General features: G+C 44.4%; 2 protein-coding genes across 8 annotated transcripts in view; both read right to left on the reverse strand.

The window, feature by feature from the left end:
- Positions 1-16,626, reverse strand: part of LOC111833434 (ubiquitin carboxyl-terminal hydrolase 31-like) — a 32,714-nt gene extending 16,088 nt beyond the window's left edge. For 2 of the 3 annotated variants that reach the window (XM_023791698.2, XM_023791696.2), the window contains exons 1-5: positions 14,865-16,626; positions 7,445-7,582; positions 6,601-6,692; positions 6,411-6,503; positions 544-679 (exon numbers count right to left, since the gene is read on the reverse strand). In XM_023791698.2, coding sequence (XP_023647466.1) covers positions 544-679; positions 6,411-6,503; positions 6,601-6,692; positions 7,445-7,582; positions 14,865-15,386 — 981 coding nt within the window. In that variant the 5' untranslated portion in view covers positions 15,387-16,626. The remainder of the gene's footprint in view (positions 1-543; positions 680-6,410; positions 6,504-6,600; positions 6,693-7,444; positions 7,583-14,864) is intronic. The other variant, XM_023791697.2, reaches the window with a different exon arrangement.
- Positions 16,627-18,231: 1,605 nt separating this feature from the next.
- cog7 (component of oligomeric golgi complex 7) overlaps positions 18,232-23,864 on the reverse strand; it is a 47,129-nt gene continuing 41,496 nt past the window's right edge. For all 5 annotated transcript variants that reach the window (XM_023791682.2, XM_023791679.2, XM_023791681.2 and 2 more), the window contains exons 14-18: positions 23,290-23,430; positions 23,124-23,207; positions 21,116-21,230; positions 19,981-20,124; positions 18,232-18,679 (exon numbers count right to left, since the gene is read on the reverse strand). In XM_023791682.2, the coding sequence (XP_023647450.2) occupies positions 18,513-18,679; positions 19,981-20,124; positions 21,116-21,230; positions 23,124-23,207; positions 23,290-23,430 (651 nt within the window). In that variant the 3' untranslated portion in view covers positions 18,232-18,512. The remainder of the gene's footprint in view (positions 18,680-19,980; positions 20,125-21,115; positions 21,231-23,123; positions 23,208-23,289; positions 23,431-23,864) is intronic.

Below are 23,864 nucleotides of genomic sequence, written 5' to 3' on the forward strand. Positions count from 1 at the left end.
ACTGCAACAATCTGATGCATTAAAGATACATGTGATACGATATGATTCACCCCTATTGCAATTCAACATGATTTGACTCAACACAATGCAATTCGTTGTGACTGAATATGATGCTTTGCGATTCAACATGGTGCAAATACAGAAACAGTTTAGAGAGGGGGAAATCAATCTAAATATGAAATTATTGATCAAAAATTATTGGTCATATTTCTAAATAATAATGGCGCATGGCATCTGCTAATAATTGTATATTAATGAATCAGATTTTATCAATGCAAAGATGTTAGAAATTATGTATTCTGAGTTCATCCCAAATCATATCCAGTGTACACTTTTTTAATAAGGCTGATCGCTTCGTGAACTTTTATGCCAGTGAATCTTGCCAAAGGTAATCTGGATGTTAACAGCATCATGCTCAGTGATTAATCACCTGATGATGACTCATTTGTCTTGCAGTGGTAATTCCTCCTGCCTGCCTATCCCAGTAAGATGAGACTCTGGTACCACACAGTGGACTGAGAGTAATGGTGATGACGGCAGCACCTGGTCAGAGGGGATCTTCGTCTCCATGGACACAGCATCCCTCAGCCTGGACACGGTGCTCTTCAGGGGCACGGCAACGCCAATCCTCATGCAATGGGAGCGCTTCCCCTGGTACACCACAGTGACGTACAGCGGCCTGTGGGGGGAAACAGCCACAGTCTGCCAAACGGAAGAGAACAGCGGGCAAAAAGCAGCAGCCACGCCAGCACCACGCAGGCAGGCCACGCCAGCACCACGCAGGCAGGCCACGCCAGCACCACGCAGGCAGGCCTCGCTGCTCATTTGACTCAAGCCCCATCCCAGAGGATGCTCATTTCTAAAATGGCACATGTCGGCCTTTTGTCCTCCGGTAAAAGCCGGAGGCGGATTCGTAACCACTTGAAAAATAACAAGCCATGGTACACGAGCAGCAATTTCCGTTCTCGCCATTAAGACAGCCGGGGAAATTACATCTGAGGTGTGAAGGCCAGGGTATCACATTAGCATGGATGCTTGGTTCACAGTGAAGTTCTCTGTGAAACTCCTCCCAGAATTCCACAACACAGAACTCCCAGAATTCATTGCAACTTTCAGCTAATGGCATATACCATTAAATGGCACAAAGCTCCGTTGAGGGAGCTTATGAAGACCTCCATAGCAGGACACCAGGCCGTTATGGGTGCAAAGCTCTCAACAGCACAAGAACAGAACTCCCCAAGACATTCAATAATGGTCACACTACGCTCAGACGTGTTAAGCTGCACACACGTAACCACACACACACACTTTTTATTCCAAGTTTCTCTATGAGCAATAAACAAACCATCTGCATGCAGAGACAAGTGAAATGATTCCTTTTTTAAAATACACCAAAGTCTTACTGCTGAATTGTAAACCGATTTGACCGTGTATGTTTACTCCTGATTTACATGTTGTGCTTTTTATGTTTTCTGAGTTTTTACCCTTAATTCTGAAATAACTGCAATACAAAGTGAAAATGAAACTTTACAAACAAAGAAGTATGTGCAAACCAAGCTGCAGATATTTACTTTCATTTCAACTTAACTCACAAACATTAAAAATTAACTCGCAACACGACAGACATGACCCACATTGGTAATCGCAGCGCTACACAAACATCTGTCTGCACCACGTTCTATTCTTTAGGCCAAAACTACCTTAGACTGAAAGGTCTATACAAGAAAAAACTGACTCTGAAAGCTCATGCACACAGTGGTATAAAAAGAAGTCTTACTGCTCAAACGGGCCGACTGGAAAAATGCCCGTCTCAACTTTTTTGAAACTTGTTTTTGGCATCAAATTCAAATTTGTCATAAAAGAATAAATGTTCTCAGTTTCAACAATTAATATGTTGCCTTTGTTCTATTTTTAATTTAATATGGGTTTATATGATTTGGAAATCATTGCATTCTGTTTTTATTTACATTTTACACAGCATCCCAACTTTTTTGGAAACGGGGTTGTACTCCCAGGAAATACCAGCATTCCACAGTTCCAAACAAGTTTTGGCCCACAGGGTAGAATAAACCACTACAACAAACGGACACACACACAGACCTGTACTCATATCTTTGTGGGGACCATCTATTCATTTCTATGAAAAAAAAACCCTAATCCCAACAATGACAACCTAAACCCCTACACAGCCCTAACCCTAACCATAAGTAACCAAACAAAATACAAGACTTTTGGCATTTTTAGCTTTTTCATTGCAGTCACCTTTGTGGAGACAGAAAAAATGTTCCATCAAAATAACAGGTTTTTATCACATTGTGGGGACCAAATGTCCCCACAATGTAATGCATACCTGGACCACACACACACACACACACACACACACACACATAAGAGAGACCCTACTCTCGTTTGGACATTTTGTGCAAACGTTCATCCTTATACTGAGTTGAATTTTTTTTTTTTTATTTAATTATTTTTAGTTTTTTGATTACAGTCACAGATTTTTACAAAACTGAATTTCCCCTTGTGGGGACTGAAAAAATGGTCCCCACAATGTAAAAATAATTGGGTTTTTTTATCACATTGTGGGGACCACACACACACACACACACACACAAAAAGTCATCACCAATAGATTTTTCGAACCAGAGACTCACAAACAAAAACTGTCCAGAGCTAGAGACCCCTTCTACCGCTAAAGCCCAGGACCTGGGAGGCCTTAAAACATCTTCTTAGTACTTGCATATGTTTGCTTGTGACCAGGATGGAATCCCCCTTGAACATTCTGGAGGTCCCCCTTTACTATTTTTCAAATTGACTAAATCACCATTTTGCCAACTTACCAAACATCTCTGTGGGCCCCCTGTGAATACTCCACAGATCACAGGGTGAAAATGACAGCTCTAAAACACATCTTTCAATTACACATTTAAATTCTCAGCAGCAATTAATTATTCATGAACCTAATTTTGCATTTTACAATTATACTCATGTCACGCAATATGCCATGAGCAACACAAGCAACCCATTAAATTGTATAAATCACTACTCAAGGCCTTAATGACTAATGAATGACAATCAATTCAGGAGCTTAGAGGCGAGACCAGTCAACACTGAAAGTTAACATTGTTTTTTCTTAACCCTCAGATAGAAAAAGTTCTGCCCAAAATAGCTTCACTCGATAACTGGAAGCCTGAGGCCACGGTAGGATGATGAGTAAAGTGCCAGGGTGAAACTACTAGTACTCTAATAGACAGATAGACAGAATAGCTTTTAGAAGCATAAGACTTAAGGATGAAAACATCTGGAGGAGCGAGAATAGCAACAGGGACAGCGCTCGTCAACTCTCAAGCGTTAAGGAATACAACAGCTACACTAAGATCACTAACAATTATTTTTAGCTCATTCCAGAGCTATTTTCTCAAAGGTTGTTTAAAAGTTATAAGCCAGTAAAACTAAAACTAAATGAAGCAAGAATAGTGAACTGTGATCATAAAGAGAGTCATAAGTCTTTCCTAGCTAGTCAAGTTCAAAGGCCGATCAGAGTCATAAGTGTATGACAGCTTAACTGCTGCAGTACCACAAATGGTGTGAAATAAACTGTGAACTGCAGACATTACAAAGCAGTGAGGAGACAGGGACATTGAGGGCATACATTCTGTAAGAATACTACATCCAAAGTCACATAAGACAAGGATCACAGAGGGCCAGGGTGTACTTCCTGTAAGAATACTACATCCAAAGTTACATAAGACAAGGCTCACAGATGGCCAGGGTGTACTTCCTGTAAGAATACTACATCCAAAGTCACATAAGACAAGGTTCACAGATGACCAGGGTGTACTTCCTGTAAGAATACTACATCCAAAGTCACATAAGACAAGGCTCACAGATGGCCAGGGAGTACTTCCTGTAAGAATACTACATCCAAAGTCACATAAGACAAGGATCACAGAGAGCCAGGGTGTACTTCCTGTAAGAATACTACATCCAAAGTCACATAAGACAAGGCTCACAGATGGCCAGGGAGTACTTCCTGCAGAACACTACATCCAAAGTCACATAAGACAAGGGTCACAGAGGGCCAGGGAGTACTTCCTGCAGAATACTACATCCAAAGTCACATAAGACAAGAGTCACAGATGGCCAGGGTGTACTTCCTACAGAATACTGCATCCAAAGTCACATAAGACAAGGCTCACAGATGGCCAGGGAGTACTTCCTGTAAGAACACTACATCCAAAGTCACATAAGACAAGGTTCACAGATGGCCAGGGTGTAATTCCTGTAAGAATACTACATCCAAAGTCACATAAGACAAGGCTCACAGATGGCCAGGGAGTACTTCCTGTAAGAATACTACATCTAAAGTCACATAAGACAAGGATCACAGAGAGCCAGGGTGTACTTCCTGTAAGAATACTACATCCAAAGTCACATAAGACAAGGCTCACAGATGGCCAGGGAGTACTTCCTGCAGAATACTACATCCAAAGTCACATAAGACAAGGGTCACAGAGGGCCAGGGAGTACTTCCTGCAGAATACTACATCCAAAGTCACATAAGACAAGAGTCACAGATGGCCAGGGTGTACTTCCTACAGAATACTACATCCAAAGTCACATAAGACAAGGCTCACAGATGGCCAGGGAGTACTTCCTGTAAGAATACTACATCCAAAGTCACATAGGACAAGGTTCACAGATGGCCAGGGTGTAATTCCTGTAAGAATACTACATCCAAAGTCACATAAGACAAGGCTCACAGATGGCCAGGGAGTACTTCCTGTAAGAATACTACATCCAAAGTCACATAAGACAAGGATCACAGAGAGCCAGGGTGTACTTCCTGTAAGAATACTACATCCAAAGTCACATAAGACAAGGCTCACAGATAGCCAGGGAGTACTTCCTGCAGAATACTACATCCAAAGTCACATAAGACAAGGGTCACAGAGGGCCAGGGAGTACTTCCTGCAGAATACTACATCCAAAGTCACATAAGACAAGGTTCACAGATGGCCAGGGTGTACTTCCTGTAAGAATACTACATCCAAAGTCACATAAGACAAGGCTCACAGATGGCCAGGGAGTACTTCCTGTAAGAATACTACATCCAAAGTCACATAAGACAAGGATCACAGAGAGCCAGGGTGTACTTCCTGTAAGAATATTACATCCAAAGTCACATAAGACAAGGCTCACAGATGGCCAGGGAGTACTTCCTGTAAGAATACTACATCCAAAGTCACATAAGACAAGGATCACAGAGGGCCAGGGTGTACTTCCTGTAAGAATACTACATCCAAAGTCACATAAGACAAGGGTCACAGAGGGCCAGGGAGTACTTCCTGCAGAATACTACATCCAAAGTCACATAAGTCAAGGGTCACAGAGGGCCAGGGAGTACTTCCTGCAGAATACTACATCCAAAGTCACATAAGACAAGAGTCACAGATGGCCAGGGTGTACTTCCTACAGAATACTACATCCAAAGTCACATAAGACAAGGCTCACAGATGGCCAGGGAGTACTTCCTGTAAGAATACTACATCCAAAGTCACATAAGACAAGGTTCACAGATGGCCAGGGTGTACTTCCTGTAAGAATACTACATCCAAAGTCACATAAGACAAGGGTCACAGAGGGCCAGGGAGTACTTCCTGCAGAATACTACTTCCAAAGTCACATAAGACAAGAGTCACAGATGGCCAGGGTGTACTTCCTACAGAATACTACATCCAAAGTCACATAAGACAAGGCTCACAGATGGCCAGGGTGTACTTCCTGCAGAATACTACATCCAAAGTCACATAAGACAAGGGTCACAGAGGGCCAGGGAGTACTTCCTGCAGAATACTACATCCAAAGTCACATAAGACAAGAGTCACAGATGGCCAGGGTGTACTTCCTACAGAATACTACATCCAAAGTCACATAAGACAAGGCTCACAGATGGCCAGGGTGTACTTCCTACAGAATACTACATCCAAAGTCACATAAGACAAGGATCACAGAGGGCCAGGGTGTACTTCCTACAGAATACTACATCCAAAGTCACATAAGACAAGGCTCACAGATGGCCAGGGTGTACTTCCTGTAAGAATACTACATCCAAAGTCACATAAGACAAAAGTCACAGATGGCTAAGGTGTACTTCCTGCAGAATACTACATCCAAAGTCACATAAGATACGGGTCACAGATGGCCAGGGTGTACTTCCTGTAAGAATACTACATCCAAAGTCACATAAGACAAGGCTCACAGATGGCCAGGGAGTACTTCCTGTAAGAATACTACATCCAAAGTCACATAAGACAAGGCTCACAGATGGCCAGGGAGTACTTCCTGCAGAATACTACATCCAAAGTCACATAAGACAAGGCTCACAGAAGGCCAGGGTGACATACCTGGTATGAGGTAAGGGGATGGGCAGAGAGATACAGAGGAAGGGATCAAAGGTGTTGCTCTGTTTTTGGCAATGAGGGCAGGTGAGCGAAGACCTGGAGGGAAGAGTGGAAGAACACACATTAAAGTCAGGACAAGTTTCTGTTGTAAACGCATTCAACTAAACGCGATGGCGAATCATCCCCACCGTACCTGTACTGTGCCTGAAAAAGCTCCTGCACAAAAGAGCCAGTCGCTGCCAGCGATGGTCCTTCTGAAGCTGCATCACTGTCCTCCAATGGGGGCTGAAAGAGAGGGAAGGTGTGATGAAGGAAAACCAGAGCAGAAAAAGGACTTAGAGTTCCCAACGTAGGCTGGGCTGTGGGCGTGTTAAACACGCGCAAGTTTTTCAGACCTAAGAGCATCATTAACCCTTTCATGCATTACAAAAAAAACAGATTCAAAAGTTTTTAGATTGTTTTCCTAAACCACACTAAATTTCACAGGCAGAATTGAACAGACTTTTTCTTAGATGAAACTTGGCTGTCTGACATCCTTGGCTGTCAATTTTCCACAAACCCAATAGTATCTTAAATTTATCTAAAACAGCCTTAAATCACCTGTTAACAAGCGTGGACACCACACATGAAAAGCTTAAATCATTTTTATTCCCTAACCATGGTATACATTTTTGTGTGCAACAAAAACTCAAAGGGTCTAGGGACAGACCTAGAGGCCTTAATGCAGGACATGTCTGCAAAGCAAAGAAAAAAATCTGAATGAATCCACATTAGCACAACAGCACAACAGCCAGCCTCTGCGTGATATATGCATAATGCATTTTGCTCGGGGTCAAACATTCCTGGGCCACGAGCAGATTCATGTTACACATGAGACTAAAGTTTTGGTGCTTGACTCTGAGGAGTTTGTCAAGGTTGTAAATCAGAGCAATGTACGGCTCACCACTTGTGCTCTTACGGCCAAAAAATTTCCTCCCGAGTCATAACACCCAGTGAAAGCTAGACAAATCACATGTAGCCAGTTCAGGTCTGCTGACCTTGACGGAGGTCCTGCAGCTGGGGTTGACAAGTATGTTGAGGTCCTCATGCACGCGGTCGAGCAGCCAGAGGAGGAACTCCTGTGCGTCATGCTGGGAATTACCTCTGAACTGCGTAGCGCTCTTGGACACGACGTTCTGAGGAAGGCAAAGAGGAACAGGCAGCAGGGAAAAAGGTGAAGGTGGGCAGTTAGTACTGAGCTGCCAGAGACTATTAAAAAAAATCCATGTTCAAAAAGTTCAATATCTATTAACCTAGCGGTGTGACCTTTAAGAATACATCCTTGTAGCCTGAAGATTGGTTGTCCTAGTAGAAGCTCTGCAGGTTTATGTCCAAAAGCTCAGCAGTTCAAATCAATGCAATGGCCAGCAATCATGCCATTTTTGGGCCCTTGGGCTCGGCCCTAATCCCTCAGAACTACTCCAGAGGTGCAGGATAAAGTACTAACCTTCCAAGCTCCTAGCTGACCTATATGTGCGTTTCATAGAACAGCAAGATGGGATATGTGAAAACCATAGAATTGCGATGTACCCAGACTCGTACTTAATCATCATTATTATTATTGTTACTATTACTACTAGTCCGCATCATCATCATGAGACACAGAAAGTTTACTATACTGAAGAAATATAATAATAATAATAACAATAATAATAATAATAATAATAATAATAATTATTATTATTATTATTATTATATATCGTTATTAATTATTGTTGTTATTATTATTATTATTATACTTCTGCAGTATGCAGGTTAATTGCCAGAACTATTAAATTTTAATATTTATGCTTCAAGGTTCTCCATGTAAATTATGCATATCTGAAAATGATGCTCAAACAAGAACACAAACACCATTTCCCTGGAACCGGCAAGCATATGAAGTCACTGCACTCTGAGTAAAGCACACAGAAAACTTCATCACTCTGAAGTGTCTTGTTGATGGTTAGACAGATACTCATTTCAAGCAGATGTAATATAGCAAGGAATAAAGACAAGAAACCGATGGACATGATTCAGGGAGCTTGTTTTTGTTCAGAGCCCTGCCAATATAGATTATCTCTGTGTGACAAATCTTACTGTTATGAGTCATATCTTTTTTTTAGATGCCGGAAGACCTCACATGAGATTAAAGGAGATTGCACATGATATTAGAGATCTCACAACAGGTTTGACAAAGGTCTCTAGACTGACTCACTCATGCGGATAAATATACACGAGGAGGTAGTAGGAGAGTCAATCCAAAGATTACCAGGAAAGGGTGAAGTCCTTTTGGCCAATCAGGGCTCACACAGATAACCACCACATCTTTCATTTCAAACCGCTGAACATTCACCATCCCTGACAGAACAGGGCACCAGTCAAATGCTGAATTACTGAGAATTTTTCACAGCCAGGAAAAAAAAAAAAAAAAAACAAATCAGGAAACAAAACAAACTTTAAGCAGATTCTGAAAAGGTTTTGTGGGGCTTTCAGATACTAAATAGTACCATGTGGTTTAGGAGGACTGAGGCTGGCTGTGTTTACCGGTGGCGGTGGAACTGGGAGGAAATGTAGCCATGATGGAATAACATGCCCACAAGAGGCTCTATAATTGCTGGCTTACAACCTGAGGGTCAAGCCCCCCTGCGGGGCTTCTGCAAAAATTCATCCAGTTGATGAATGGTAAATATTTAAAGGTAACCCCCCCCCCCCCCAGTCCTAAATCCTGAGTTACTTATGTGATTCATTGGAAGTTGATGAAATGTAAATATTAATGGGGGACCAACCCCTACCCCCTGGTCCTATACTCTGGCTACTAATGTGATCACACTTTAGTGGAAGGGGGTTCCGCAGCTCTGGTGCTTCTATTTGGGAGTCCCTAAACAAAGAAAGACTGCAAACCTCCTGTTGTAAATGATCACTACTAACAATAAAATTTTGGGCTCCACGTTCCTACAAGGCTTCCCCACACAATCTAGGTCACAAAACAGTCAATCAGAGGGAAGGGAAGGAGTAAGTATATTTAGTATAGTGCTAGTAATATTTTTGTTAGACTGCAGGGTTCATTATATATCTTAACTGCAGGTCGACATGGCCTGTCATGAGGTTTACGAGTGTCTTGCCACAAAAAACCCCAAGGCTTATCAATCAACAGTTTAAAATGCATAAACTGATAAAAAGTTTGCGGTTAGAGATACCTTCAAAAAAACACTCTTCATTCACAAGTATTTTAAACAAACCACATTGTCTGAAAAAAGGTCACATGAGGAGAGCCAATGTAGGTGGAACTAAAGCTTATGCTCGATGTTGATTAAATATTATTTTGCTTGTTTATAGGAAGAGGGTGGCATGTCTTGCGGCTCTGGGTGGGGCAGAGTGTGAGGTTTGCATGGTCTCCCATGCAGGTTTCCTCCTGCAGTCCAAAAAACATGCAGTTCGGCTAACTGCCACCTTTAATTGCCTACAGCTAATCATAGCATGAGTAAGGGCCATGTAATCCTGGACGTACCCCAACCTGCTGCCCGATGCTGCCTGGGATAGACTCCAGGCAACCCTGTGACCCAGAGCCAGTTAAGGGCTTGGAAGATGGATGGATTTACGGAAAGACAGTGAGCCCAGGTATTACAAGAGGGTAAAGATTTGTCTCTTAAAGACAAGTACCCACTTCTACCCATATGTAACAAGTGTCCACCAGCAATCTTAAACTTTCTGCAGGAATGCATATCAAAAGCAAAGCTAACAAGCACAGAAGCCTGCAGGTTCCAGCAAATACCTACCATGGCAAGATGTGAGGCCTCACACTGGGGAGTAAACAATCTATATTAAATAATCTCGCTGGCAGCCAGAGGAACAAAGAGACAGAAATAGCAGCAATGTCAGGAATAGGAAGTGTAGTACGGGACTCAGTTCAATATGTTCCCCAAAATATTTCCTTTCAGCGAGCAGGGCGGGACGCAGGTGAACCTCTACTAGGTGTGACCTGGAAACAACCCCGTCCTCATCAGCATCAGCACATACTGAGAATGTTCTGGCTAAAGTGAAAATAAGGTGAGGTTTTGGCCACTGTATTGTGTTACAGCCCATCTACTGTTCCCTGCAGTGTTACCTTTAAACACACAGGGCCCGTGATCAAAAAAAGTAATAATGCCGATTACGTACATAATCGGACCTATTGGCGATGTTCCTTCAGTAGCTAGAAGTTTTAGCTCTAGCTTTGAATCGGTCATAAGTTCACCTTTGCATGCTTTCAGTTTAAGACCATCGCCATGTCGACACTTGAAGAGCATTGTAAACAGAGCACAACGTTTAGCTTCACTGATTTTGCCACTCTTTCTCCTGCAACAACCCCTGGAACATCTCTTGTGGCCAACAGTTACACAGAAGTGCAAACCCTGGTCTACTGCCTGCAGATGCGCTCCACATTCCAGGGGATGGCAATCACTCCTAGGCTGCTTTAGTCCTGGCCAACCAAGAGGAAAGGGGGAAAAAGGAAACCAACCACTTTCTGGTAAATGCAGCCATCAGCAAATACAGACCGCAGAAGAACTTGGACTGTGCTCCGTACCACACATCTACGTCTTACTGTTTTTTTTGGCTTCTAGAAGCCCTGAAAGGAACTCTAGTTTATCTCCTCTGCCTACAAACTCTGTTTTGGAGAAAGGGTGCCATGAAGTGAATTTGTTTGTGTGGCGCCGGCTGTTATCCACACACTGACTTCAACAGGCCTAACCTATATCAGCAACAACATGCGCTGCACTGATCAATCAGTTAGGGAGACCAGACTGCTCTTTTGACAATGGCATTTATTCAATATAATCTTAAACATACATTTTAACAGCATCAAATATTAAAGAACATTGGGAATGCCTTTATCTGGCATGCAGAAGTGGGACATTCTCCCACACGCTAAATCAGAGTAATAATGAAATTCTCTAGAATATCAGACAGAGCACACACAAGGCTGAGTATCCAATTCACCGCTGGAACAGTAGGATCCCGAAACACCACAAAAAAAAAAAAAAAAACGCCAAAGCCAAAAATTAAGACTACTTAAGTGGTGGAAGATTTTAAAGCGGGATTAGGTATTGCAGTAGATTGTACGTAGGTCTGTTTATTTGCCAGGTGACTCACCCAAAGAAACATGCAGGTCAGGGCAGAGAGTAAGAGTTTTAAGGAACAACAAGGCTGGCCTTATTGCAGCAGAACCATTAGAAAAGCATTCCTGTACATGGAGAGTATGTTTCAATATACAGAATGAGAATAAGGCAGGGAATAGGGTACCTCTGTATAACTTAAACTATGCATGTAGACTTATTCTATCGGTTGTAATGTTCTGTCTCCATTATTTTGCTTTACTTGGGTTTATTTAGGTTTTATGTTAATTTATGCATTTATGTATTAAAACTTGCCTAAGGGCTAGTGCGAAAGAACTGAGAAAATGTTTTATTGACAAACTTTTTAAAGTTCTCGGTTGCTTTTTACTGCATCTCCGAACCCTCATACACCCTGTGTTTCAGCTGACAGAGTCAGTCTCGCAAAACCACAGCCAAAATAAAACTTTGGGTCACTGTCAACAACTGGAAGTAAGCACAGTGAACTGAGGTTGCACCAGAAAGGAAGAAAACATTCTCTCAGCAACAGAAAAAGGCAAAATACAAAAACTTAGAAAGCAGAGAGAGATTGCAAGAAGACAAATTAGGTAGTGAGGGCAGGGGGTTAGCATGACTATATGACGGCCCTCTTGGTTATGCATTCAAAGCTAACCTCAGACCTGCCTGTGCAGTGTTTGCACATTCAGCCAGTTTGTCGGCGTTTGCTGGAGGTACTCTGGTTCCCACTCACATTCCACAGACTGGGTGAATTGGTGACTGTAATTCACCTTTAATGGAAGTGAAAGAATGTACACACACAACAGCCATGTGTCTCCCCCGACCTACAGTGCAGAAACTGCTCAGGAACATCTAAGGAACTTCAGGCGATGTTCAAGCCATAAAATGCTACCCTGAAGACAATCCAGGGCAAGAAACCAGTAGGCCCACATGCACTGTGTGTCATGACACATTACTCTTGTTTCAATCATCAAAAATATCTGCAATTTGTGTCACAGTAGTCCTTCTGTTGTTGTGTACCAGACTGGATAGTCTTCATTCACTTCCCACATTGACGAGTTCTTGCTGTCCACTCCCCTGTTGGCTGTTCATGGCTTTTCCCTCCTCAGACCGCTCTCAGGAGGTCCTCACCAGGGCTGACCATGAGCACCTTACTAGCCTTGCTGTTTCAGGGACGCTCTGGCCCAGTCATCTGACCATTATGATTTGGCCCCTGTTAAAGTTACTCATATCTTCATCCCTGTCCATTTATTCTGCATTCAACATGTGAACTAGCGTACTGAATGTAAGCTTACTGTCTACTATATCCCAGACATTGACACGCACTGCTTTTACTAGATAATCAACATTATTCTCTCTGAGTGGGGGATGGTCATAAAGTTTTGGCTCATCGGTATATACCGAGCAGGATTTATTTCAGATTAAAATTAAACAGGAATCAGACTCGACACTTGACAGACCATAAATATATCAAACATACACTAATCAGGAATAATATTAAAACCATCTGCCTAATATTGAGTAGGTCCCCCTTGTGCCTCCAAAACAGCTCTGACTCATCGAGGTATGGACTCCACAAGACCTCTGAAGGTGTCCTGTGGTATCTGGCACCAAGACATTAGCAGCAGATCCTGTAAGTCCTGTAAGTTGCGAGGTGGAGCCTCCATGGATCAGACTTGTTTGTCCATCACATCCCACAGATATTCGATCGGAGTGAGATCTGGGGAATTTCATGGCCAAATCAACACCTTAAACTCTTTTTCATGTTCCTCAAACCATTCCTGAACAACTTCTGCAGTGTGGCAGGGTGCATTATCTTGCTGAACGAAGCCATTGCCATCAGGGAATGCTGTTGTCATGAAGGGGTGCACTTGGCCTACAACAATATTTAAGTACATGCGGTACAAATCAAAGTAACATCCATATGAATTCAAAGACCCAGGTTCCCCAGCAGAACATTGCCCAGAGCATCACTCTACCTCTGCCAGCTTGCCTTCTTCCCATAGTGCATCCTGGTGCCACCTCTTCCCCAAGTAAACAACGGACATGAACCTGTCTGTCCAAATGATGTCAACAGAAAATATGACTCATCAGACCAGGCCACCTTCTACCATTGCTTCATGGTCCAGTTCTGATGCTCATGTGCCCAATGTAGGTGCTTTCAGAGGTGGAGAGCGGTCAGCATGGGCACTCTGATTGGTCTGTGGCTGTACAGCCCCTACCACAACCTGAGATGCACTGTGTGTTCTGACACCTTTCTATCAGAGCCAGCATTAATTCAGCAATATGTGCTATAGTAGCTCTCCTGTGGAATCAGACCAGACAAGCTAGCTTTCACTCCTTACATGCATCAGTGAGCCTTTGGTGCCCATGACCCCATCGCCAGTTCACCAGTTGGCCTGTCTTGGACCACTTTTGGTAGGTACTGACCACTGCATACCCAGAACACCCCACAAGACCTGCCATTTTGGTGATGCTCTAACCCAGTCATCTAGTCATCACAGTTTGGCCTTTGCCAAAGGCGCTCAGATCCTTACGCTTGTCCATTTTTCCTGCTTCCAACACATCAGTTTCAAGAGCTGACTTTTTTATTGTCTTGATGGGTGCTACTGTAACAAGTTAATCGGTGTTATTCATGTCACCTGTGAGTCGTGTTAATGTTATGGCTAATATAGTGTATATGTATACCATGGTAAATTTATAACACATACTGCCGTACATGTCCAGGTGAGGCAAATAGTACCTTACAAACATACATCTGTGAAGAAGTAAGCTTGGCTGAGCATCCAATCAGTGACCAATAACAAGTGTAAGAAGCATTAGAGCAGCTGCACAACACCGTTCAAACAGAGCCTAGTCAAACAGAACCTAGACATCCTTGATTAATTAGCGATTAAACCAGGGTGGAGAGAAGCTCTCCAGTGTTTCAAGAACATGAAATTACTGTGAGTGTAAGTGAGTTATGGCACATAGGTAACCCCACCCCCCAAAAACAAACAAAGAAGCAAGCAAGCAACTGGGTGGGTTAGATACATGAGTGTCTGCATGTGTGTGTGTGTAATATATATATATACATACATACATACATACATACATACACACACACACACACATATATCCATAAGGGGTTCAGGTGGCTGGAGATTCAGCATTAAGGCATGAAAGGCAGCATCTAGGCAGAGAGATCAAAGCGCACTTCAGCAGAGTAGACACTCTTTTTAGGTCTTCTGAGGTGAGGTCACCAGGGAGCCACTATAGGGAGCCCATCTGCTGCATGTTAAAGCCAAACACACAGCACAGAATAAGCCAGTAGTTCTTACCTACTTACCTTGAACTCGCGGCTGTGTTGAGGTGTGTACTCAAAGGTCCATAAAGCCCTAACCAGCCCAGAGAGTTGCTCTGTGACCTCCCCTTTTCCTTGAGAACTCTTTCGTGGCAGAAACACACCATTAGCCTTGGACTTGTCATCTTTGTCTTCCCCGCGATACTGTTCCAGCGCCAGGTACTCGGCGAACAGCTCCGTGTTGCTAAGACACTGCAAAATCGCGTTCATAAAACAAGTGTTGCCATGATTCTTGAGGCCAGACACGCCTGGGATCTTGTCCCCAAAGAGAAAGCTACAACTGCCACCATCACTCCTGTCTGAAGGTACGGCTGCCCCGGTCTTAAAGGAGGTGAATCCTCCATCATCCTTTTCATTTTCTGTGGTATGCTCTTCCGTGCCAAAATGAGACAAGGTAGAGAGGGTCCGAAGGACTCGGTTCATAAAACTGCCCACTGATCGGACAGAGCCTCTCTGAAAGAGCTTCTTGCTGAAAGATTTCTTCTCTTTAGTTGCTGCTTTAGACATGATGGCAGTTCTTGGATGGTATAAAGGAGAAACAACTGGCACACAACCTGGCCAGGTAAAAACTTCACCGGGTCGTTGCCATAATACCCAAATAATAAGGAAGTTTCCTATAAAAATGTCTACCTCACCTTGTCAAAAATAAGTTCCGTCTCAATAATCATGGTTACAAATCTTTTCCAGTACAGATTAAAAAAAAAAAATCCTTAATCAAAAGAAGCGGTGTCCCTTTATTTACATGCTCTGCAGGCTCCACACATCTCTGTGGTCGTCCCGGGACTAATCGCATCGGCAAGTCTGTATCAGGCAGATTGTTTGATAGATGCCTAATAGATCCCGTTAAGTCATTTTGGTGAGCACAATAAACACGTCAAATCGGAAAGATGACAGGACGTAACCAGCTAGCGATCGAGATATATAAATCTGATACACTTCACTGTATAACCTTGCGGGCTTTAGCGAGAGGTTAACGGGCCGTATCGGAAAGTACAGTCCATGCATCCTTTAGACAAACAGTAACACTACGAGACACGACCATAGGACTGACCTCTTCATTTCCACTGGACTCATGTATTATTAAACAAACCGCAGCTCCACCCCTTGATCGGCATTCCTTGCTTTTCCCTATATTAATTGCAAATAAGCCTATTTATCCCAAAGCTAATTCCCGGCGCCAGTGTAATTGATCCTTTTCTCCTCCCCGGTTAGCGATTCTCCAAAATTGCTGCCAGTGTTTACGCCTCTTTTGCCGAGACGCCAGCTAAAGAAAAGAGACCCTCTCTCAGATCCCACCGCAGACACAAAAGGGCCGTTTCCTGGAGGGGGGAGCTGGATAGACGGGCGCCGTGGAAAACGCATATTTCCTGAGGCATCCGATGCGGTTCGTCGGTGCTGGCCAGGCTGGAAACTGGAAGGTTAATCCCGATCGGTGATCCATTGAAGCGGAGGCCCCGCTTTCCCCATCAGCTGAAATCACTGACACCGCAGGCAGGGCGGTGGTGGCGTCTGACGTCACGGGCGGGCGACCGGCGTGAAGCCGAGGGGCCGCAGGTATCGGGCCCGCCACCCGCTGGGAAGGAGCGAGGGCGGGCCGATCGGGATCGCTGGGGTCCCCCGACACCGCCGCTCTCCGCCTCTGCAAGCCGTGCTGCTCCTCGGCGTAGCTGGAGCAGGGGACAGTGATCTAGCCATGGGCTTTGCGGCGAGCAGCGTGCAGCATACCGGGAACATGGCTGATGTGCGAATAATCATCAGATTTAGTGTTACAGAGCTTATGTCGTGTGTATTTTAATGTGATTGCTTACCTGTATACTTTTGTTTCAGTAACTTGTCTTCTTCATTTGTTTAACCTGTATTTCTTGTGTGTATTTACTGAAGGTATCATATTCTAAGTAAAGAGGGTCACTTTGATCCTCGCAGAGCAGTACAGCGTCTAAATAAATACTTTCGAAACTTAATTCAGGCATTTGTGTGACTCCTGTTTTAAGCATTGTAACCTTTTTAAAAGCAGAAGTATTGGGTTTCTCCACTTTTTGTGTCTTTTTTTTTTTTTTTTAATCATTCGTTTGAGGAAAAAAAATGGATAGATTCTGGCGACCATTGTATTTTAGTACCCCACTAATATTTATATCGCTGTATTTTGTCGGTGAAATTTATGTTTTGTAATCCTTTTTCAGAGGATTATCTTGTGCAAACTGCTTTTGTTCTAATAGGCTTTATCAGGTACCTCCGTGCTAACAAGGAAATACAGTGTTGTCCGAAATCACTGTTACGGAGCCCCTAAACAGGCAGGGTTAGTACTTCATTTCCAGTAATTCAGGGCTCTTTTTAAGTTTTCAAGCTCCAAACCAGTCACGTCTAAAGGTCCAGTACGAAAACCTATACATAGCTATTAGCTACATATGTAGGCCTAACTGTGCAAAATTGCAAACCTCCTCCAACAAAATCTTTCGCACAAAATGTTAAGTTTTCAAAATGTAACAAAAAAATTGAATCTTCGCTGCACAGTCAAATTTAGCGGGGGATTCCTGGAGAAAAATGCGCAGGTGTTTGTGTACAGGCCTAAGCTAAACCTGAAGGAAATGTATTACATGTCATCTTCGATTTTCTTCCGCAAAAAAAATATATGTGTGCGCGCTTGGAGGTGAATCTTGTAGTCTTCTGGCTTTTCATGGTGCTTTAAACGCTTACCAGTACACGAGGTGCATCTTGATTACTATTTTTTCTTATTTGCATTTACATAAAGTCAATCTGAATTGTGTCGAATGTTTTGCATTTCCCACTTAGGATGGATGTAAAGAAAAAGATGCAAGACAAAGTGTTTGGGCACAGCAGGCACAAAAAAACCCAGTAGCACTTATTAGCAGAGGTGAACATTTCAGGTCCAGAATGTAAAAATCCAGACCAAGATTTAGTTTCAACCAACCAGTTGAGCACAAAAAGTCACAGTGTGATCTGAAAAGTTCACCTCTGCTTATTAGCACAATGTGGTGGGATGGGTACAGCGAACATAGGAGACAAGCAGGCTTTTGCCACAATCTTCTTCTCTGCAACTGCCAGAGCTGGCCCAGTATATCTCCAACAGCTTCCCAACAGTGAGAAAACTATCCAATTTCCCTACATGGATTAATAAATTAAAACTATTCTATAAGCACTTTTAAGAGTGAAGACATTGGAAATTAGTATACATTTCTTTTTCACTTGACAGAAAAAATTATGATGCCCTGATGATGTGTAAATATGTAAAAGCTCCCAGAAGAAACTGGGTGGGTGAGGACAATCCTTTCAATCCTGTTCGCCAGATCAAAGTGAGGTGGCTGTAACAGCAAACAGCAGTATACAGACAAAGGAAAGTGATACGTTTAATGTCACACAGAATCTTTCAGCGCTGAACTGAGCCAGGTCTCACACAGGAAATGGTGATAGAAGCAGTTTCAGCCTCAGTTTCTGCTGAGAGCACGGTGTAAAAACGTTCCCTGGAGGCAGCAGGCCTTCCACAGCAGGGGACGACAGAATATGGCGCTTTGTCATTATCATTAATTAATTTAAGAAAGGTCTGCCCTGCCGCGTGACGAGCCAGGTGCAGGCAGAGCGCTTGAGCACGCCTGTGTGCTGCCGGGAGGCCGGCCTTCAGTACTCCAGGCCCCTCATGGCGGCGACCGTAGAGGCGAGTCTCCGGGACAGCAGCTTGGAGGCCTGCCTGTAATCCTCGGGCTTGGCCTTCAGCAGGGTGGAGATCTGCTGCAGGGTCCGAGAAGGCTGCATGCCCAGGGCGTCCATCACATTGCTCAGGTAGTCTGCACAACAGGAGCATCCACAGTTTATCCATGTACCCTATGTAATCCCCAGTAATGTGTGTGTGCGTGCGTGTGTGCATGTATATATATATAGAGAGAGAGAGAATTGTAGTGTATAGCTCATGCGATTTGGGCGTTCTGTCAATGTTGTGGATTCAAATCCCATATCTGACAGATTAATCACATCACTGTTGGGCCCATAACCTCAACTGCTGCAGGGGCACTGAAGGCGGGCAGAACCTGCTCTGATCCCAAAAAAAATTTGCTCTCACCTGTGTATATACAGGTCTCTGTATGTCTCATATAGAGCAAGATGTGATATGCAATTTCCCCATTGGGATAAAGTATCACTATTTTATATCCACGTCATTTATATCTGTAATAGACTTCATGCTGCCCGTTTACAAACTCGGAACATCATCCTGGGACTAGTGGAAAGGGCAGTGAACACTATACAGTATTCCTGTGCCAGTTCCCACTCTCATCACTCACACCAGTGTTGTAATTTCACTGGTTTCAGACCTTTTATATTTTTTGGGCTTGTAATATTTTGATTGGTCCAGAAGAAAAAGTTATAAAAAGAAATCTAAGAAAAAAAAAATCATGCTTTCAATTAACTAAATGCATACTCAGCATTCTAAGATTATCTTTATGCTAAGATAAAAAAAAGCAAAGATAGTACAAGATAGCGATATGGCAGAAATTCATAACGAAGATATAATAATAGAAGTCGAATTCAACCTGAAATCCCCATAATTAGAATCAGTTACAGATTAGTCATATGGGAAGACACGAAGTTAAAATGAAAATGGGTAACACATTTGATACAGGACGCAGTGTGCCTCATATCTGATGTGTAACATTAACGTTTGCAGTTTTTATGTTCGCTGGCAGGACCACGGTTTCCTCCCCCTGATGTGAGAAATTTAAACGCTATATTAGCAAATTTATCGTATAACATATAAAAAAATAAACCTCAAGTGGCCTGCTTGAGGTGACGGCCTTCAACCCAGTGGCCTCTGGGTTATCTGAGTGTGAGACCCCTGTTTTAGCAAATGTGTTTGTCTAAAGCGATGTGCATGCGAGGAAAGGTTTGGGGATTTGAACCCACAGCCACCCAGAAACAGGCACAGATGTCTAACTTACTGGGCTATACAATTTTTGTACCACATTCAGGCCTCTTCTTTCACAATGTTCAAGCAATATGATCAAATGAAACTACCTGAACACTAATCTAATTTCATATAGGAAAAAACAAGAAATACAAGCCATATAATTTTCCACCCCACGCCCGCTCCCACCTATATCTGTGGCTAGCTGCTTGGTGGCGTGGGGACTCAGCTCGGGGATCTGCAGGATGGCGTCGCAGTACGTCTGCATCGTCGCCCTGGCAATGGAGCCCAGCCAGTAATCTGCAGTGTTGTCCAACTCCGGCAGTTCATCTCCTATTATGAATCAGAATCAGTAAGATCTTGATTGGCTACAAGGCCAATTATGCTGGACATACAAGGAATTGGTGCATGTCTTGGTGGGTGTGCCCCAGGTATAACAAACAACATACAAGACAATTCAATAAATTTTTACACTTAATTTTAACATTAGACTGTCTACCTACAGCCCGAAGCAATATGGGATGGATTAAAAGAGTGGGTGAATTAATAAATGAATTGAAGAAACTTAGATGATAAAATCTGGTAAACACAGAGCACACCCAGAACACCCAAACAGAATTTTTGAAGTGGAAATAAAAAGTAACACCTCAGCACATTATACACGGTGCTTTTGTAAGGGGTAAAACATTTCCTCCGTGTATGTGGGTGCCTGACGTTTTCAGATAAAAAAAAAAAAACAAAAGACTATAGGGGGCTTAAACGGCCAGGTTATAACAGACATAAGAAATGCTTCGATCAGAACTGACAATTTGAAACCCGTGGGTTTCATCATGATCTCTCTCCTCTTTCGTAAGACTTTCAGTTCCAAGTTCATAACTATGCACCCCCCTGGGGCACTCCTCATGTAAAAACCTCTCTGCTAGGCACTTTCAAGCAGACAGATGTTTGCAAAGTCCTGGCATCGCTAAAGCTCACTCGCTTCAGCTCACAGTAACAAGGCCCGGTTCCAAAAGTCAAGGCCAATGTGTTTTTTTTTAATTTTAAAAAACCCTAAAACCATCACATAAGCTTCCTGGAAACCGCCTACTTTTTGATGTACCGCACATAATTAAGACAGATTTTTTTTGCAATACTTTTTTGAAATACTATGGCTCCTTGTAGTTCCCGTTCTGCAAAGAACAATGTCCATTTCATGTAGAAACCCAGCCAAGGGTTGACGCTTGCAGTTTTTATAATTTTATGATAGCATTTTTTCCAGCCATGACTTGTAGACATATTACTGTGGATTACTGTGTATTGGCTGCGATAGGGCCGGGGGCTTCACCTTGCTCAGGCGGGAAGGGCAGTTTTCCCGCACGCAGAGCCAGCTCCAGTGCCGGGTCCTCCTGGGTCACAAAGGGCTCCAAGTGCAGGGGCAGGGACATGATGTACTGGCCGATCTACAGGGGAAACACAGACACAGCATGTGTGTAACTCAGGGGCAGGGACATGATGTACCGGCCGATCTACAGGGGAAACACAGACACAGCATGTGTGTAACTCAGGGGCAGGGACATGATGTACTGGCCGATCTACAGGGGAAACACAGACACAGCATGTGTGTAACTCAGGGGCGGAGACGTGATGTACCGGCCGATCTACAGGGGAAACACAGACACGGCGTATGTGTAACTCAGGGGCGGAGACGTGATGTACCGGCCGATCTACAGGGGAAACACAGACACGGCATGTGTGTAACTCAGGGGCGGAGACGTGATGTACCGGCCGATCTACAGGGGAAACACAGACACGGCATGTGTGTAACTCAGGGGCGGAGACGTGATGTACCGGCCGATCTACAGGGGAAACACAGACACGGCGTGTGTGTAACTCAGGGGCGGAGACGTGATGTACCGGCCGATCTACAGGGGAAACACAGACACGGCGTGTGTGTAACTCAGGGGCGGAGATGTGATGTACCGGCCGATCTACAGGGGAAACACAGACACGGCGTGTGTGTAACTCAGGGGCGGAGAGCTGATGTACCGGCCGATCTACAGGGGAAACACAGACACGGCGTGTGTGTAACTCAGGGGCGGAGACGTGATGTACCGGCCGATCTACAGGGGAAACACAGACACGGCGTGTGTGTAACTCAGGGGCGGAGACGTGATGTACCGGCCGATCTACAGGGGAAACACAGACACGGCGTGTGTGTAACTCAGGGGCGGAGAGGTGATGTACCGGCCGATCTACAGGGGAAACACAGACACGGCGTGTGTGTAACTCAGGGGCGGAGAGGTGATGTACCGGCCGATCTACAGGGGAAACACAGACACGGCGTGTGTGTAACTCAGGGGCGGAGAGGTGATGTACCGGCCGATCTACAGGGGAAACACAGACACGGCGTGTGTGTAACTCAGGGGCGGAGACGTGATGTACCGGCCGATCTACAGGGGAAACACAGACACGGCGTGTGTGTAACTCAGGGGCGGAGAGGTGATGTACCGGCCGATCTACAGGGGAAACACAGACACGGCGTGTGTGTAACTCAGGGGCGGAGAGATGATGTACCGGCCGATCTACAGGGGAAACACAGACACGGCGTGTGTGTAACTCAGGGGTGGAGACGTGATGTACCGACCGATCTACAGGGGAAACACAGACACGGCATGTGTGTAACTCAGGGGTGGAGAGATGATGTACCGGCCGATCTACAGGGGAAACACAGACACGGTGTGTGTGTAACTCAGGGGTGGAGACGTGATGTACCGGCAGATCTACAGGGGAAACACAGACACGGCATGTGTGTAACTCAGGGGCAGGGACATGATGTACCGGCCGATCTACAGGGGAAACACAGACACGGCGTGTGTGTAACTCAGGGGTGGAGAAATGATGTACTGGCCGATCTACAGGGGAAACAGACACGGTGTGTGTGTAACTCAGGGGTGGAGAAATGATGTACTGGCCGATCTACAGGGGAAACAGACACGGTGTGTGTGTACCTCAGCGGCAGTGACGTGTATGAGACTGTGAGCAAACATGTGACCTCGCCCAGCACAGAGAGTGGCAGGACAGACAACCATAAATTTTGGCAACAATTTTTTTCATAAAGCCACAGGCTTTATGCGGTGTTTACGTCCTCTATACAAAACAAAACTTTATGATGAAATGTTCAGCAAGGCCGTCAATGTCAGCATCGGGCTGATTAATCCACTACATTACAGTTCATAGGAGGTACAAAAGAGTCATAAAAATGTGTTACAAAAATGGTAACTGAAGCCATTTTCAAACACTCAAGCAGAGCCAGTTTGACCCAACAGCCTGAACGGAGCAGGCGCCTGCCTTACGTTGGTGATGTACTCCAGCGGGGACAGGCTAAACGTGGGCAGGTCCTCCGTGAGGCTCTCCCCCATGCCGCTGGAGCTCCTGCTCTGTGGACAGACACATGGTCACCTCTCCGTACCCAATACCAGCAGGCATCCGCCCCACGACAGGAACCCCTTCCTCTCTCACCTCCACCCTGGAGACCAAGCAGAGCTGGTGTTTGATCTGAAGGAAGACCGAGTCGAACGCCAGCTGGTTGGCCTGCTGGTTGAGGCGGGTCAGTGCCGCCCTGGGCTCCGCCAGTAGACTGGAGTTCCCTGTGCCCTTCTCCTGCAACGATGACACAAAAAAACACCAGTCACCCCGCCCACAGACATCGGGCTGGCTGCACCATGTCTACGTTCTCTGAGCGACGGAGCAAAATCGGGGTCCGAACCCAGACAGCTTATGCGGTGTGTCTGATGAAGCCCTAGTTCCGAAACGTCAGTACTACACCAACGGTGGATCTGTTACCAAAAGAAGCTAAGCCATCTGAGTTTGGAGCTTGTTTTTTCTATTCTGATTGTGTCGCACTGTTGACGAACCGATGGTATCCATCATCCTTTCTGTACTAAGTGAAAGGAAAAATATCCATCCATCCATTTTCCACAACCGATTATCTTGCACCGCGTCCCAAGCAGTCTGGAACCCATTCCAGGAAGAACAGGGCACTCAGCTATATTCCAGCCAATCACAGGGCACATACTCAGGCACAGCCTTTCACA

The sequence above is a fragment of the Paramormyrops kingsleyae genome, chromosome 5 (assembly GCF_048594095.1).
Source record: "Paramormyrops kingsleyae isolate MSU_618 chromosome 5, PKINGS_0.4, whole genome shotgun sequence".
Taxonomy (NCBI): domain Eukaryota; kingdom Metazoa; phylum Chordata; class Actinopteri; order Osteoglossiformes; family Mormyridae; genus Paramormyrops; species Paramormyrops kingsleyae.